This window comes from Eurosta solidaginis, chromosome 3 (genome assembly GCF_040869045.1).
Source record: "Eurosta solidaginis isolate ZX-2024a chromosome 3, ASM4086904v1, whole genome shotgun sequence".
NCBI lineage: Eukaryota > Metazoa > Arthropoda > Insecta > Diptera > Tephritidae > Eurosta > Eurosta solidaginis.
In genome coordinates, this window is record NC_090321.1 from 191,593,434 (window position 1) to 191,612,937 (window position 19,504).

At 35.6% G+C, this 19,504-nt stretch overlaps 1 protein-coding gene across 1 annotated transcript in view; it reads right to left on the bottom strand.

Annotated features, from left to right (window-relative positions):
• Window positions 1–19,504, bottom strand: part of DAT (Sodium-dependent dopamine transporter) — an 81,601-nt gene that overhangs the window by 59,483 nt on the left and 2,614 nt on the right. The window contains exon 2 of the mRNA XM_067774348.1: window positions 14,556–14,774. Within this exon, the coding sequence (XP_067630449.1) occupies window positions 14,556–14,774 (219 nt within the window). The remainder of the gene's footprint in view (window positions 1–14,555; window positions 14,775–19,504) is intronic.

Below are 19,504 nucleotides of genomic sequence, written 5' to 3' on the forward strand. Positions count from 1 at the left end.
AAAAAAAACGTGTCCTTTAGAATAGCTCCACACCATTTACACATGGACTTTAGAAAGGTTGGAATATAGAATTGAATTTTGGAATTGTCATTGGATTTTCGAAAGCTTTAGTTAGAATTTAGAAGTGTGAATTGGAACTCCGAAATCGTCATTGGAATTATAGAACTATCAATTAGATTTTCAAAAACGTTGAAAAAATCAAATTTACTCTTTTTGAAATCCAATTGACTTTTTCTAAAATTCAGTTTGTGTTTTTAATATCAATTTGAAGTATTAAAGAACAGTCAATTGGATATAAGACAGCATGAACATAAAATTTTTTACAAATTTTAAATGCCAATTGGCTTTTTATGAATTCCATTTAGATTTTACCAAAATCCAATTTACTTTTACTAAATTCCAATTAAAGCTTTCGAAACTCCAACTGAATATTCAGTTGACAATTTCCAAAATCCATCCTAAAATTGGGGTAGAGTTGGTGAAAGGTGATCGAGGAAATTTCACACTTAAAAAAAAAATACAAAAAACAAATCAAGTTTAGGAATTTACAGGGTCTTTTATTCGCCGTATATACTATTCTTCCATTAAATTTTAAATTGGAAACCATGAAACAATTCAAATCTTAAAATTTTACATGAATACGACACTGTGTATTGCCCAATTGTTTTATTTACATACGTATTGTTTGAATTTTTATTTGTTTTATCCCTTCGAAAATCTTTAAAGATTTCGCGTAACTAATACAAAACTTTTCTTTATAGAACTCTGCAACGGCTAATCTCAAGAACTACGAATCCGATTTTTATGAATTATTTTGTAAAAGAAAGTATTGGCGCAAATAAACAAAAATGGCAAAAATGTTGAAATTTGACATGTGGGCTGATATTGAGACTCTTGATACAAATTTCGAAATTTTTTTTTAAATGGGCGTGGCACCGCCCAAATATTATTAATCATAAATCAAAAATAGTTAAACCTATCGTAACAAAATTCGGCAGAGAGGTTGCCTTTACTATAAGGAATGCTTTGAAGAAAAATTAACGAAATCGGTTAAGGACCACGCCCACTTTTATATAAAAGATTTTTAAAAGGGTCTTGGAGGAATAAAATAAGCTATATCTTTGCTAAAAGAGCTTTATATCAATGATATTTCATTTCCCAAGTGGATTTATAACAACAAATAGAAAAAACTTCAAATTTAAAAAATGGGCGTGGCTAAGCAATTTTCTATGTTTCGGGAGCCATAACTCGAAGAAAAATTAACGGAACGTAATAAAATTGGGTACAAAAAATTTTCCCTATAGCAGGAAATATTTCTAGAAAAAATGGACGAGATCGGTTAAAGACCAAGCCCACTTTCATATAAAAGATTTTTAAAAGGGTCGTAGACGAAAATAATAAGCTATATCTTAGCGAAAAAGAGCTTTGTATCAAGAGAATTTTACTTTCTAAATTGAATTACATATAACATTAAATTGGAAAACACTGAAAATTTTGAAAATGGGTGTGGCACCGACTCTTTTACGACTAAGAAATTTTCTATTTTTTGGGAGCAATAACTCGAAGAAAAATTAACATATAGTAATGAAATTGTGTACACATATTTTCCTTATAGCAGAAACTATTTGTAGTAAAAATGGACGGATCGGTTAAAGACCACGGCAACTCAGATATAAAACAAGTTTAAAAGGGTCGTAGGCTAGAATAATAAGCTATAACTTAGCAAAAAACAGTTTTGAATCAATCATATTCACTTATCACGTTTTAGTGTAAGAGGAAATGGGGAGACATCTTTTTTTTAACGGGCGCGCCACGTGTTATGTAGAAAAGTAATTTATCTGAAATGAAATGTACAATTGAAGTTCACGCTGAGTATATAATGTTCGGTTACACCCGAACTTAGACACCTTTACTTGTTTTTGGGATAAAGATGATGAAAACCCCCAAATAATGCAAGCATAAAACTTTTCGATAGCCAAACCCAAGCTACAGCGGGCCAACAAAAACAACTTTGTGTTTGTCAAGAGATACATAGACACAGCCAAAGAGAGTGCGTCATTTCGCTCTTGGCAAATGCACGAGTTTTTTGCTCGCAACGAGCTGATGTGTGTACAATGTGAAGCATTGTTTACTATATAGTTTGGCAGCTTAAATAGAGGTTATGTTGCGAATAGAGTGGAAGGCAGTGGACTAGGCACTCGAATGTCATATAATGAAGGAATGGTGTTCGGAGTGTTTTCAAAGTTAAAAAAAAATGATAAACCTTTAATTTAAATAAAACTATTGTTTAAATAACAAAAAAAATGCCTTATATATATTCTATATACATAAATTCGTAAGGGTTATCTCACTTTAAAATTTGAGTTAAATAATCTAAAGTTTTTGTTTGAAACTGAGTCCAGAACTGTGCGTGTGAATGTGCGAATTTTCACCGATCAGCTGTTAGTTGCGCTACTTGGTAAAATTTACAATGATGTGAAGCTAGCGCGCGCAAATCAAGGAACATACAGTTACTCACAAAACATACAGTTAAACAAAAATATAAAAAATATGTAAAATCATAAGAAATTGACATAGAATTAAAGTGAAATTACTTGACATTAAGTTGAAAAATAGGGTTTTCCACACCACCCGGGATGTCCCCGTTGGGGCGCTACCGAAGTTAGTTTTGTGTGCTCGGTTCCCCAGTAGGCCTATATCTCCCATATACATATATCGCCCATTGACTTCAATAGCGTCATAATTCAAAAACACGAACTTTTAGTTAAAAACGAAGAAATGTGCTTAAGGAATTTAGCCTATTTCACGCCACCCGTTAGGTATGCAATTGGCGCTTTACCGAGTTTAATTTTGTATAAATACATATGTAGTATGTACATAAGTGTGACACAAAACGAAAATTTCGAATAGAATAGAGGATACCTTCATAAAAAAAAATATAAAAAAATTATGTAATGAGAAAGAAGGCAGAGTTTACTAAAAAAATTTAAATGAAAGAAAAAAAATAAAGTACTTAAAGTGCGAAAAAATTAAGTGATGTGAATGAACAGTTCCATATAAAAACGCAATAAGTGCACTTGGACCTTTTTCCGGGTTTTAATGTTATCATTGTGGAAATATGAAGATTCTAATATTCGGATATTTAATGTTGGGATTCCCATTGTGATCTATGTACGTAATTAATTTGTATTAAATTTGTAAACATTCATATTCATGAAATGGAGATGAATATATATGACCATATCTACCATAAAATATCGTCTGTGAACGATATAATACTAAGATATAGCAAAGCAGAATAAATTAGAAAAAAAAGAAAAAGAAACTAAAACATTGAAATTATTCACGCAAACATATTTACTAAAATAAAATTGATTTCATAATTTTAAGCGACATAAACAAATTAGAATTATGGGATCTAAGCATTCAATTAATGTGCATATAATCAAACAAAGTTAGCCTAATAATAAATATAGTGGGCAATATACTGCCTATGCAATATTTGGACCTAAAATCGAAAACAAATTTGGGTCGTTTTTTTTTCGTTTAATATACAACGTGAAATTTTCCGATTCAATCAAGTTGCATTTAAATAATAATAAACTAAGTTGAAATAAAAGATAATATAATAAAATCAAATAAGAAATATCAAAATAAATTATCATAAAAGACAATATACAAATTTTAATGTAATATCTTTGTAGCAAATTTATTTATTTTTTGTTCACTATAAGACGTGCTATACCTAAAATGAGCATAAAATCTGGAAATGCAAAAAACATTTGGGTCAAATTTGCAATTAATTGTTATAAATAAATAAATTTAGTGAGTTTGAACAAAATTTGACTCATTATTTCTGATTTATTTTTTTTTAAGCACCTAAAATGAAAAACAAAGAATCTGTTAAATAAAGACCTATGCTTTTACATGTAAATAAAATTTGTCCAAAAAAATAGGCCGGTTAAGTTATTACTTCTCTTTAAAGTTTTTTTTATGCGCTAACAATTATTTTAGAACAATTTTTTAAAGATTTTGGCACAAAACAATATAGGTAATTGGAAACAATGGGAAACAATATTTTATTTCGACAGAAAATGGGCGAAGCAGTAGTTCTCTCACCGTTTGGCGTGTACAAATATATACATATGTAGAGATGAAACATTTGAGCAACGCAACAATTGAGAATTTGGAGCTATGTACTCAGGGGGGTTTGTGAACATAATGCGTCCTACAGATGGCAATTAATTACAGGATAAAGACTACGTTTTCAATCAAATATCTAACGAGACGGTGCGCAGGGTCCTGATAAGCAGCAATATTCACGGTCGTGCAGCAAGGAAAAAACCTCTTACTTCAAAAATCAATCAAGGAAAGCGGCTTTCATTCGCCAGCACCTATAAAACCTAAAGTTTTGAGTTTTGGAAAACCGTCATATTTAGTAATGGAAGCAAGTACCATATTTTTGGTCCGGACGGACGTCATATGGTATGGCGGAAGCCAAATGAAGACCTTCAAATCAAAGGTATTAAACCTACAGTTAAGCACGGCGGAGGTTCAGTCATGGTGTGGTGTTGTATGTCGGCTCAAGGAGTTCGCAAACTTGTGTTTATAGATGGGACGATGGCTAAACATCTGTATTTGTCCATTCTTAAAAATAATTTACATCCTAGTGCAGAAAAAATGGGTATGTCATCTAACCAGTTTTTATTTCAACACGACAACCATCCGAAGCATACAGCTCACGACGTCAAGATGTGGATACTTTTCAACACAAAGCATCTGCCAACACCTCCCCAAAGTCCCGACATCAACCCCATACAAAATCTTTGGTCTTATCTCGAAGACAGAGTGCGATAATATAAGATTTCATCAAAGAGCAACTTTAGAGCTATTCTGCTCGAAGAATGGGAAAAAATACCTATTGAATTTTGTCAAAAGTTAGTGGAATCCATGCCAAGACGCTTGGAAGCAGTTTGCAAAAATAAGGGTTACCACACTAAATACTAAATCAATAGAAATTAGTATATTTCGAAAGCGCCTAGTCAAAAGCAAAATACTTTTGTGCGCAATGAATTCTATGTTTTTTACTTTTTATTACATTTACACTAATACATATTTTTATACTCAGTTGAGCAGAGCTCACAGAGTATATTAAGTTTGATTGGATAACGGTTGGTTGTACATATATAAAGGAATCGAGATAGATATAGACTTCCATATATCAAAATAATCAGGATCGAAAAAAAATTGATTGAGCCATGTCCGTCCGTCCGTCCGTCCGCCCGTTAACACGATAACTTGAGTAAATTTTGAGGTATCTTGATGAAATTTGGTATGTAGATTCCTGGGCACTCATCTCAGGTCGCTATTTAAAATGAACGATATCGGACTATAACCACGCCCATTTTTTCGATATCGAAAATTTCGAAAAACCGAAAAAATGCGATAATTCATTGCCAAAGGCGGATAAAGCGATGAAATTTGGTAGATGGGTTGGTGTTATGACGCAGAATAGAAAATTAGTAAGATTTTGGACAATGCGGGTGGCACCGCCCACTTTTACAAGAAGGTAATTTAAAAGTTTTGCAAGCTGTAATTTGGCAGTCGTTGAAGATATCATGATGAAATTTGGCAGGAACGTTACTACTATTACTATATAAGCGCTAAATAAAAATTAGCAAAATTGGATGAAGAACACGTCCACTTTTTAAAAAAAATTTTTTTAAAATTCAAATTTTAACAAAAAATTTAATATCTTTACTGTATATAAGTATATTAAGTCAGAATTCAACTCCAGTAATGATATGATGCAACAAAATACAAAAATAAAAGAAAATTTCAAAATGGGCGTGGCTCCGCCCATTTTCATTTAGTTTGTCTAGAATACTTTTAATGCCATAAGTCGAACAAAAATTTACCAATCCTTTTTAAATTTGGTAGAGGCATAGACTCTATGACGGTAACTGTTTTCTGTGAAAATGGGTGAAATCGGTGGAAGACTCGCCCAGTTTTTATACACAGTCCACCATCTGGCCTTCCTCCCGGCCGTTAACACAATAACTTGAGCAAAAACCGATATATCTTTACTAAACTTAGTCCACGCACTTATCTGAACTCACTTTATCTTGGTGTAAAAAATGGCCGAAATCCGACCATAACCACGCCCACTTTATCGATATCGAAAATTATGAAAAATGAAAAAAATGCCATAATTCTATACCAAATACGAAAAAAGGGATGAAACATGGTAATTGGATTGGTTTATTGACGCAAAATATAACTTTGGAAGAAACTTTGTAAAATGGGTGTGACACCTACCATATTAAGTAGAAGAAAATGAAAAAGTTCTACAAGGCGAAATCAACAGCGTTTGGAATCTTGGCAGGAATACTGTTAGTGGTGTTGCATATATAAATAAATTGACAGTACCCGGCAGATGATTTTCTGGATCACCTGGTCCACATTTTGGTCGATATCGCGAAAACGCCTTCACATATACATCTAAGGGCCACTCCCTTTTAAAACCCTCATTAATACCTTTAATTTGATATCCATATCATACAAACACATTCTAGAGTCACCCCTGGCCCACCCTAATGGCGATATCTCGAAAAGGCGTCCACCTATAGACCTAATGCCCACTCCCTCTTAAAATGCTCAGTAACACCTTTCGTTATTTACCCATATCGTACAAACATTCTAGAGTCACCCCTGGCCCACCCTAATGGCGATATCTCGAAAAGGCGGCAACCTATAGACCTAATGCCTACTCCCTCTTAAAATGCTCAGTAACACCTTTCGTTTGATACCCATATCGTACAAACATTCTAGAGTCACCCCTGGCGCACCCTAATGGCGGTATCTCGAAAAGGCGTCCACTTATAGACCTAATGCCCAGTCCCTCTTAAAATGCTCAGTAACACCCTTCGTTTGATATCCATATCGTCCAAACATTCTAGAGTCACCCCTGGCCCACCCTAATGGCGATATCTCGAAAAGGCGTCCACCTATAGACCTAATGCCCACTCCCTCTTAAAGTGCTCAGTAACACCTTTCGTTTGATACCCATATCGTACAAACACATTCTAGAGTCACCCCTGGCCCACTCTAATGGCGATATCTCGAGCAGGCGTCCACCTATATACCTAATGCCCACTCCCTCTTAAAATGCTCAGTAACACCTTTCGTTTGGTACCCATACCGTACAAACATTCTAGAGTCACCCTTGGTCCACCTTTATGGCGATATCTCGAAAAGGCTTCCTTCCACCTATAGAACTAAGGATCACTCCCTTTGAAAATACTCATTAACACCTTTCATTTGATACCCATATCGTACAAACACATTCTAGAGTCACCCCTGGCCCACCCTAATGGCGATATTTCGAAAAGGCGTCCACCTATAGACCTAATGCCCACTCCCTTTTAAAATGCTCAGTAACACCTTTCGTTTGATACCCATATCGTACAAACATTCTAGAGTCACCCCTGTCCGACCCTAATGGCGACATCTCGAAAAGGCGTCCACCTATAGACCTAATGCCCACTCCCTCTTAAAATGCTCAGTAACATCTTTCATTTGATTCCCATTTCGTACAAACACATTCTAGAGTCGCCCCTGGTTCACCTTTATGGCGATATCTCGAAACGGCGTCCACCTATGGAACTAAGGATCACTCCCTTTGAAAATACTCATTAACACCTTTCATTTGATACCCATATCGTACAAACATATTCTAGAGTCACCCCTGGTCCACCTTTATGGCGACATCCCTAAATGGCGTCCATCCATAGGTCTATGGCCTACTCTCTCTTAAAATACTCTTTAATAGCTTCCATTTGATACACATGTCATACAACCACATTCCAGGGTTACCCTAGGTTCATTTTCCTTCATGGTGATTTTCCTTATTTTGTCTCCATAGCTCTCAACTGAGTATGTAATGTTCGGTCACACCCGAACTTAGCCTTCCTTACTTGTTTTCTTTTGAAGTTGTAACATATGATTTATCTAGCAATAAGGTTTATATTTAAGAATTTATAAAATAATAAACAAAAAAATTTTAAAAACATACAAGAATTCAATTCTCTATTCTCTCTATTCTCTTCTCAAGTGTACCATATTATTGGAAATTTATTACCACCGCCCAACATGGTTCCAAAATTTTTAAAAATATATTTTTCTTCCCAAGAGGAGCAGCTTTCGTTGCGCCAAAATGCTGCACCAACTCTTTAAAGAGATATTTTAAAATTAATTCACGAAATTCTGCTTGAAAGTAATGTGTTTGTGCAAAGTTTTATGACTTCTGTGGAGTGTATGCCATCTAATTCGAATAACTATGGGGTTGTAATTCATGCCGACAAACGCCCTGTTAATGAACACCGTGGTTGATATAATGCCCCGACTACAGGCGAGGTCGCAGTATTGAAAGTTGACGAAAATGTCGTCCCCACCATATTGTGCTACAGTCCCATGATAACACTCTCCACCGTGTGTCAGAAATGCGTCCTTAATATGACACCTTGTAATACCCTATCATATTTTAAATGGTGAGGACGGTTAAAGCATAAATATACCGCAAACTTCTCCAAGCAGTGGGGCCCATAACCCACAAAATACATGTATGCAATTTTATGCATATAAAATTATGATTAGAGAAAATATCTCTTTAACCGATACTGTGTGGACATGGCTGCTAAGCTGATGACCAAAAGGTTGAATTTTATAAGAGCACACCAAAAACCGTTGCATGCAAATAGTTTTATATATCTAAGGGGTGCTGTTAACGAGGATTGCAATCCAGAAAATATTGGTGAGTTAGTAATTTTGACGTCTTCATTAACTGGATCGCATCGATATTTGCACACAAGAAGCCCTCTTATATGTGCGTCATTATGCAAGGCCTGACTTATTTATAACATTCACATGCAATGCAGAGTGGAGTGAAATCAAAAACGAATTGTTTCCTAATCAACGACTAAGTGAGCGCCATGACATTGTTTCAAGAGTATTCCATACCAAACTACACCAACTCATGAGTTTAATTACAAAACAAGACATTTTTGGAAAAGTTAGATGCCATATGTTTACTGTTGAATGGCAAAAACGATGTTTACCTCACGCGCATATGTATTTTAATTTGGCTAATATATAAAATTTTTCCCGATGACATGGATCGCATTATATCAGCGGAAATTCCAAATAAAGGCGAAGATCCGATGTTGTATGATATTATTACTAAAAATATGATCCACGGCCCATGTGGGGTTGATAATTTATCATCGCCCTGCATGTTGAATGGACGATGCTCAAAACGATACCTACGCGAGCTCCAACAGCATACGCAGACCGGGGAAGATGGATATCCAAAATATAGACGAAGATCTTCAGCGGACGGTGGCTATACCCATGTATTTTCTAATGGGACAACGTCGACAACCGATGGATCGTTCCATATTCCGTTCTTTCCAGATGTTTCACCGCACACATAAATGTAGAGTACTGTCATTCAGTGCAAGCAATAGAATGTTTTTGTAAGTATGTCAACAAAGGTAGCGACATTTTCCATTCAAGATAATAAGGACGAAGTGCAAATTTTTGAATGGCAGATATTTAAGCACATCAGAAGGTATTTGGAGATTACTGGGATTTTCGATTCATGAGCAATCCCCAACGGTTGTACATCTATCTGTTCACTTAGACAATGGACAAAGGGTTTATGGTACTGCACTACAAACCACTTTAACAGCATTTTTTCCCTTTGTTCAGTTGACAATTTTGCAAAGACTTTGCTTTACTCCGAAGTATTGTGTTTTATCTCGGTATAAATTCAATACATTTTGAGCTGAGATAAATTCTGAGATGGGGCGTTCTCGAAAAAAAAATTCTGATGTAGAGTGTTTTTAAAAAGAGTTTTGAGGTGGGGCGTTTTTGAAAAGCGTTTTGAAATAGAGTGATATTAGACTCAGCAGTCGATTTACTTAAGTACCTAATGTTATTTGAATTGTTTTCTTTTTGCGTTTTCTTTCAAAGTTGTTCATTAATAAATCGTTTATAACGCTAACGAATTTAAAAGTGTTTGCATTTCATAGAACAGAGGGTATTACACTATTACCTTCGTAGCAGAAAAAATATATGACATATGTATGTGTATCTCTTCTTTTAAACTATACCCAAATAGCAAAAACTCAATAGATTTACTTTTTGCGACGTAACGAAGTAAGCCGGGTACTTGCTAGTACATATATAAAATTTATCAGGAGCTTCAGAACTTTTTAAAACCTTCTCGGAAGTAATTTTTCCATTCTTATTAATCTTTTTTTTTAAATCTTTAAATTATAAAGATTTTTTTTTTAAAGCTGAAGTAATCTTAAAAAGAATTGTTTTGAGTTGCTTTAAATTTGTTCGAGTTTTTAAAAAGTAGTATAGATTTATTGAAAGCTACCCGCACTTTTCTTTCAAGTTTATATATGCGAATAAATGTCTAAATATATTCCTTATAACGAAACTTGTACCGTAACTTTCATTAACAATCTTATTTCAATGGATGTATACTGTATTCTCAACTTTAGTTACTTAGAGCAAAAAATCCATTGCTTTTCCTTAGCAATTTTTCACCCATTCCTTTACTACTCAATATAAGCAGTAAATGCGATTATGAATGCCAGATTTAGTTGTCATACAAAAGCACTTAACTTTGAAGTCTTTATGATGAATAGAAAGCGATGTGTGTTGCTAATGTAGCTAGAAACTTAAATACCGCTTTTTTGGTATTAATACCGGTAAATTTCCTCCTGAAATCATTAAATTGAAGACTCTGTTCATAAATAAATTAATAATAAAAATATAGTAACGCTCTAGAGCTCTGAACTATAAATACAACATTTTATTGCATTAGTGAAAGCTCTATATCGCGTATCTGCGTTAGCGTAATAACGTATAAACGTGAAAGCATATCAGTGTTGTAGCGTACAAGTGTAGGTATCAGTGTAAAGGCAAATAGCAATAAAATGTACAAGCGTAGTAGCGTAAGAACGTGTTAGCTTCAAAGCGTATTAGCCTAGAAGTATAGTGTCGTAAATTCTCACTCGCTTAACATCTTATAAATCGAACTAGCGTAAAATATTACTACTGTAAAAGATTATATGCCTTATTGGCGCAAATCAATAGTAACGTATTAACATAAAAACGTAAAGTAACATTTAGCGTTTTCTTTAATGAAAGTAATGTCACGCTGTTAGTTCCTCCCAGCTCTCTCGTAAGTTAGTGCATCCTAAAGTTTGATGTGAAAACCTACATTACTCATAGGCGCCAGCGGATTATGCGCAAGGAGACAGTAGTTACGTCATAAGAGGTAAGAAAAATCTACAGACCCGACGATTCCAGCGGTTACAAAAAATTGTTTCCGAGTCATTGGAGCTAGTTACAGAAGTACTAGAAGCGGAGCGTACAGGATTAATATCCGTTAAAGCACTGCCCACATCCGTCATATTACCCTTAGTCTTCTGAAAAATCAGTGTTATGAGTACGCTATTTGTGTAAAAGATGGCTTCAGTCAGACGTTAAGCGAATACTTTTTTCATTATTTACTACTTTCATTTGACTTGACTTGGCTTTGGGTTGACTTTGCCTTGACTTTGAATTAATTTTGGCTTGACTTCGAATCGAATTAGACTCGGCTTTAACTCGACTTTGACTTGAATTTGAATTAACTTGGTCTTGAATTTGGCCCGATTTTGTCTTAACCTTGACTAAACTTTGACTTAAACTTGACTTTGATTTAACTTTGACGTGACTTTGTCTTGATTTTGACTTGACTTTGACTTGACTTGACTGGACTTTCTCTCTAATTCGGCTTGAAACTGATTTGACTTGACACTGACTTTCCTTGACTTCGACCTGACTTTGAATTGACCTTGGCTTGACTTGACTTTCACTTTACATGGGCTTGACACTAATTTGATTTGATTTCGACTTGACTTTGACTTCATTTTGACTTCACTTAGACTTAACTTTGACTCTACTTTAACTTGATGTTTTTAATTTATTTTTTAAGTTCAAGTACCGAAAACACTTTTTTACACCCAGAGTTTTTCTACGCACACTAAACACAAGCAACTGTCTAGTGGCAATAGGACTTCAATGGACTCCTCGCGGCAGCAGCAACTGGTGTTAATAGTGTTGGAAAAGACTTTGAAGGGATGCATTCAAACAGAACACAGCAATTTTCTCAAGGAAGTACGCTATAAGAGGCATATTTAATGACACCACTTTTGTGGCAAAAGTGTTGAGTATGACAAATGGGCATTGGGCATGAATTCAATATACTCCACATTTCCACGCAAGTGAGAATATAAAAGTAATACAGCAATGTTGCCTAAGCTATTATCATAATTATTGTTACTTTAAAAGAGATGCAATGTGAAAAGGTTGGGTGTTAAGTGGCAAAGCCTAGTAGGCCATATTATTTGAGACCGAACGTTCGCTCGAATTATTCTTATACTACTTTTTGAAGCTAAACAGGAGCTGAGAAACATTTTCTAAATCCATATCAATGACATTTAGTTTCTGTCACGCAAATTAGCAATGAGATTTGAAGGATGGTTGGTTTCCAAAAGCTTCTCAGCTTGAGATTGAACTATATTGTTTATTGGGGAATTACAACAATTAGCTAAAAATCACATCAGTACATACAGGCATATACGATACAGATCAACTTCCAAATCCTTAAAATAAAAACAAAGTTGGCGTGTTCATGCTACGATGCCAGGAAGAATGAAAAAAGTTCACTGTTGTACACTGAAAGAAATGGTGCTAGTAAAATCATCAAATCTGTTCTGTTGTTCTTGACTTAACGGAGATTCGGTGAAATTGGTCGAATAACGATTAATTCGGCCGATTAGGCCGAACAGAACAGAAATTGTCGCTCTTAAGTTAACAAAATTCTGTAAAATTGACAGATTCCTAATCAATCTAACTGATTTTTTTGTTATTACAACTGATCTCACTGGTCATTTCAACGGCGATCAACAGACAATACATGAGCAAATTTCAAAGAGAATTTTACGCTCACTGCGCTATCTACTTTGTACTTATGACGATGGTGCCAATTGTTAAAAAAAACACCAAAATAAGAAAGCCACCAAATCGACAAAACACACAAAATGGAAAAACAACAATAACTAGTTTTTCAGTTATCAATACAAAACGAAAAACCCTTTTTTGAATTATGAGATACCGGGACACCTATCTATCGGGTACAATTTTGCAACTTCTCGTCCAAGCGAAATGCAATATTGCGCCCTCTTGTTGCAAACGTTTTGCTTGAACGATCAGGATTTTTCCAAAGTTAGTAACATTTTTTCACTCACGCGAACGTATCTAATAAGATAATAAAAAACATATTTTCTTAATGTTGATGTTTCCGACAACAGCTTGAGTTGTCTTGGAATCGTTTCAGCTTAAAGTGTTACGAAAATTAAACTTGCCGGATTATATGTAAAGTTACTCCAGTGGTGAATTACCTTCCTGCGATTTGATTCCTTACTTTTCCATAACTTACAAGTAATCTATTTAAAATGTTATGTCAAACATTTATACTAAAAGTTTTGTTCGAAACAATCACGTGTGGCAACCCTACATGCGAGAGAAGAAATTGAGAATGAGCTGAGCTGCAACTGAAAGAATTGAGAAACAGTTTTGTGACTACCATTTTCATTTCTATTTGCAAAGCGAAGTTCAAAACTATAAATTAAATAAATTATAAAACATAAAATTTGGTGAAAGTGTGTTTAAAAAAACAAAATAATAAAGTGTATAATGTTTAATGTGTGCCAGCATATTTGATGTGCGCCCAATTGAAGTTCGGTTAATAAGTGCCACCGTGGTGTGATGGTAGCGTGCTCCACCTACCACACCGAATGCCCTGGGTTCGCACCCCGGGCAAAGCAACATCAAAATTTTAGAAATAAGGTTTTTCAATTAGAAGACAATTTTTCTAAGCGGCCCTTCGGCAGTGTTTGGCAAGCGCTCCGAGTGTATTTCTGCCATGAAAAGCTCTCAGTGAAATCTCATCTGCCTCGCAGATTCCGTTCGGAGTCGGCATAAAACAAGTAGGTCCCGTCCCGCCACTTTGTAGGAAAAATTAAAAAGGAGCACGATGAAAATTGGAAGAGAAGCTCGGCCTTAGATCTCTTCGGAGGTTATCGCGCCTTACATTTATTTTTTTTTGTCGCAACAACTATTTTTGTTCATTTGACTACTACAACGGTCAATTACGAATCAACGATTTGTGCGCAGTTGATTCAACATTTTGTTGCGATGGACAAAAATTTACAGAAATTTTGGTTGAATTGACCCGTATTTCGGTTGATTTTACTAGTCTCTTTCTTTCAGTGTAACAAATTACACACACACGATTAAAGTTTTCATTGTACTCGTAATGCGGATGAAGGCAGATTCGGGGTCATAATTGTGTGATAATGAAAATCACTTAATTATTTCTTTATTTCCGAGTAAATATTTGTTTTCTATAAAGTAAATGTATATCTACTTACCACCGCCATTTTTGTAACACAAATAAGGAAATCGCCAAACGTTTGCTAAATCGACTGCGAATCCAATAACTGATAGCAGAAAATCGACCTTGCCACTCCATGTTTCACGCTGCTCGTCACTATCGATTTCGTCACGTTGTGTTGGTGTCTTAGCGATCTGTCCGATTGGTGACATCGCCAAGGCGATGTCCTCTCCTTCGTCGTCGCCGCACTCTAAATCTGAAAAGATGTATACAAATATTTTAAAGTTTCTTAAAAGCATATTCGAGCAAATAGATATAGAGACAGACAGACCTATTTCGAAGCCTATTAAGCCCTGCTCGTTGGTATTGCTTTATCCATCTATCTGCGCGGCCTTGAGATGGAATTAGCAAGCGTTCTAATATGAATTTTCAACTTTTGTACCTATAGAAACAAAGAATAGCAAACATTTACCTACTGCGCTATTTAAGCCCAAACAAATGCACCCATCAAAAATATTTGTGTATTGGGCTATACAAATTATTCCTATTGGAGCAAGAAATTGAACTTCATGGGTGTGATTTCTGATCGCATTACCTACCGCTAGGCTATTTTATTACTATTTTTTTATTATTAAGTTAACTTGTTTATTAAGCCCCACGATGTAGTTGTACCGTGCTTCGCCTAACATACCGAAGTCCGTGAGTTGAAGTCTCGGGCAAAGCAAAATCGGGAAACAAGTTAATTTCAATTAGAATAAAGTTTTTTCTAAGCGGAGTCTCTTCTCGGCAGTGTTTGGCAAGCACTCCGAGTGTATTTATGCCATGAAAAGATTCTCAGTGAAAACTCATCTGCCTTGCAGATGACATTCGGAGTCGACATGAAAAATTAAGATCCTGTCCCGCCAATTTGGACGAAAAATTAAAAAAAAGCACAAAGTTAATTGTATTGAGTATTAGTTTTATAGTTTGTTATTTACTTAGGCTGACATTAAGGTTTCCATCAATACTTTGATTTGGTGTCCGACTAAGAAATCAATTATCATTTACACTTTGATTTCGGCTCGCGTACCGGCTTTGATTATTTTGTCATTTACAGTGTCAGTCTCGGTTTGAATTGTGGTTATTAATTCCAGTTCGGCTCTGCTTTCCTGTTTCATTGTTGATTTCGGTCATAGCAAGCAAGCAAGGCATATATCTTCTTTCCTTACTTTGATCCAATTTTGGTATCCAATTCGATTATGTTTCTTGTCACATTTCTATTCTAGATTCAGTTTCGGTTTCATTCCCGGTTTGATTCCGTTTTCGGTCTCCGTTTTGGTTGTGGTTCTGGCTTTGTTTCCAGTTTTCATATCCGCTTCGTTTTGGGTTTTAGTGCCTGTCTCGGTTTCTATTCCTATTTTGGGTTCCATCCTGTTCCTGTGCTGCGCTCATTTACCTTTTTGGTATCCGTTTTGGTTGTGTATTTCCGTCGTGTATTTTCCATCCTGATTCCGGTCCAGGTTTTAGTAGGGGTTTCGGTTCGGGTTTGAATTCCGGTTTCGGTTTAAGTTTTCATTCTGAATCGGGTCCCGATTTCCTTCAATTTTTGGTTCCAGATTCATTTCGGTTTCGGCTCTAGTTTCTTATCTGATATGGTTTACAGTTTCCTTCTGTCCGTTTCGATTCGAGCTTAATTTTGATTTCGGACCCAAATTCCAATCGTATCCAATTCCCTATTTCCATCCAACTTCGTCGTCGGCTTATTTGCGATTTGGCTCCAGTTTTCATTCTGATTCGAGTCCCGGTTTCCATCCATTTCGGGTCCCAGATTCATTCCGGTTTCGGCTCCGGTTTCAATTTCAATTCAGGTCCCATTTTCTTCCTGTCCTTCTTGATTCCAGCTTCATTGCAGTTTCGGATCCGGGTTCAATTCATATTTTTGCAGGTTGAAGATTCACGTCCCACAAACCAGAAAGCTTTTATCTTCTAGAAGCTTTTACACTTTTATTTCTTCTTCTGGGAGCATCTGGGTCGTAACGAAGTGGGGAAGTTTGTTTTTACTTCGCACTGTATAAATAGGCCTTTACTCCATCCATAAGCTTATTAGCTTTGCTTCTATTAATTCTTATTGCTGTCCGCTTTATCTTCAAGAGCGGAACGATCTCAATAATTAATTTTAATACTTGGCAAGTGCCGCTCAAATCTAAATAAACTTGACTTGCACATGCTTTATGACAAATTTGATGTTTTAAACTAGAAACATGTGGTGTAGTTTACTTAATTGCTTAATTATTAAATGCTTAAGCACAAGTTACGTTGAAGTAATGGATAAATTAGCGCGCGAAAATTACAACACAACAATTAAAATGCGGCTTAAGTTTAAGCAAAGGGCTTGTAGAAGCGCTTTACTACGCATATGAACTGTACAGCAGCCAAACAGCGTAAGTTAATAAACAAGACAAGTAAGGAAGGCTAATTTCGGGTGTAACCGAACATTACATACTCAGCTGAAAGCTTTGGAGACAAAATAAGGGGAAATCACCATGTAGGAAAATTTACCTAGGGTAACCCTGGAATGTGTTTGTATGACATCGGTATCAAATGAAAGGTGTTAATGATTATTTAAAACGTAGTGGGCATTAGTTCTATAGGTGGACGCCTTTCGAGATATCGCCATAAAATTGGGCCAGGTGTGACTCTAGAATGTGTTTGTACGATATGGGAATCAAATGAAAGGTGTTAGTGAGTGTTTTAAAAGGGAGTGGGCCTTAGTTCTATAGGTGGACGCCTTTTCGAGATATCGCCATAAAAGTGTACCAGGGGTGACTCTTAAATGTGTCAAATGAAAGGTGTTAATGAGTATATTAAAAGGGAGTGGGCCTTAGTTCTATAGGTGGGTACCTTTTCGAGGTATCGACCAAAATGTGGACCAAGATGACCCAGAACATCATCTGTCGCGTACCGCTAATTTATTTATATATGCAATACCACGAACAGTATTCCTGCAAGATTCCAAGGGCTTTTGATTTCGCCCTGCATAACTTTTTCTTATCTTCTACTTAATATGGTAGGTCTCACACCCATTTTACAAAGTTTTTTCTTAAGTCATATTTTGCGTCACTAAACCAATTCAATTACCATGTTTCATCCCCTTTTTCATATTTGGTATAGAATTATGGCATTTTTTTATTTTTCGTAATTTTTGATGTCGAAAATGTGGCGTGGCCATAATCGGATTTCGGCCATTTTTTATACCAAGATAAAGTGAGTTCAGATAAATACGTGGATTTTTGCTCAAGTTATCGTACTAACGGCCGAGCAGAAGGACAGGCGGTCGACTGTGTATAAAAAATTGGCGTGGCTTCAACCGATTTCTCCCATTTTCACAGAAAACAGTTATCGTCATAGAATCTATGCTCCTACCAAATTTCACAAGGATTGGTAAATTTTTGCTCGACTTATGGCATTAAAAGTGTTTAAATTAAATAAAAAAGGGCGGAACCACGCCCATTTTGAAATTTTCTTTTATTTTTGTATTTTGTTGCACCATATCATTGCTGAAGTTGAATATTGACATAATTTACTTATATACTGTAAATATATTCAATTTTTTGTTAAAATTTGACTTAAAAATTTTTTTTTTCGTCATCCAATTTTGCTAATTTTTATTTAGCACACATATAGTAATAGGAGTAGCGGTCCTGCCAAATTTCATCACGATATCTTCAACGACTGCCAAGTTACAGTTTGCAAAACTTTCAAATTACCTTCTTTTAAAAATGGGCGGTGCTACTCCCATTGTCCAAAATTTTACTAATTTTCTATTCTGCGTCATAAGGTCAACCTACTTACCAAGTTGCATCGCTTTATTCGTCTTTGGTAATGAATTATCGCACTTTTTCATTTTTTAGAAATTTTCGATATCGAAAAAAAAGGCGTGGTTATAGTCTGATTTCGTTCATTTCAAATATCGATCTGAGATGAGTGCCCAGGAATGATATTTTTTTAATATCTCAAAATGTAGGTAGTGGCTGAAATTTAGTTTGTTGAAAAGCTCCGATTTGCAAACTAGGCAGGTGCCGCGGTTAATCAACTGACGTTTTCTACTTTTTTGCCCCCTTACAAGAGCTTGCATGCAAATGACTTTGATTGGTTTTTCGGGTTTTCTTTTGCTCTTAGTGCGTAAGTAGACCACTGTCAGTGCGGTGTTAAGCATGTGACAAAAACAATTATCATTTTCAGGCAATTTTCCGGTGACTTGGATAACGGTATTGCATATTTAGTATCCGTTGGAAAAATAGCAGCGAAATTCAAAATGACCGCGTGTTAGAAAAAAATTGTTTAAGTATTTTGATGGTAACAATCTTAAGTTTCCAGCTTTCGCTAACGCTAAATCTCTATCGCTAAAAATACCTAAAACATTATGAAGTGCACAAAAAGGTATGCAACATTTAGGGTCACATGGTCACTAAGAGTAACAGCCTAACTCTTATAATTTTACATATGACTTAGGCGGTTATTCCTTATAAGTACATGAGATTTAGAGATTTTTGGAGACGGGGTTTTAGCATTGGCGAATTTTTAAAATTGGAAGCAGTTCTTCTGCCCTCAACTGTGAAGCTTTTGGGCGGTTATTCACTGCACTATCTTCATAGCTGTGTAAAGCTCATACAGCTAATCATAAAAACTCATTCGATACTCGTCGTCGGCATCATGGACTGGGCCATTTTGAGCGACATGAGAGGACTTTTAAATTGTGTACTCGTTACCAAGAAGCTTTTGTAGGCACAAATTTTCCTCCACTTGACTTCTAAGCTGTCAAATTTTTTGCTCTTATGGCAGGTTCCCAAAAGGCAAAGCAATTCCCAGTCTCAACTTTATCAACAGTGCCGTAGCTGCCAAGGCGCGAATGCACCGATTCCTTCTTGGATGACAACAAGTACTTCATATTGTCCTCATTTACTGCAAGACCACCTTTTTCCTCCTAATTTAATCCAGAGAAAGGCG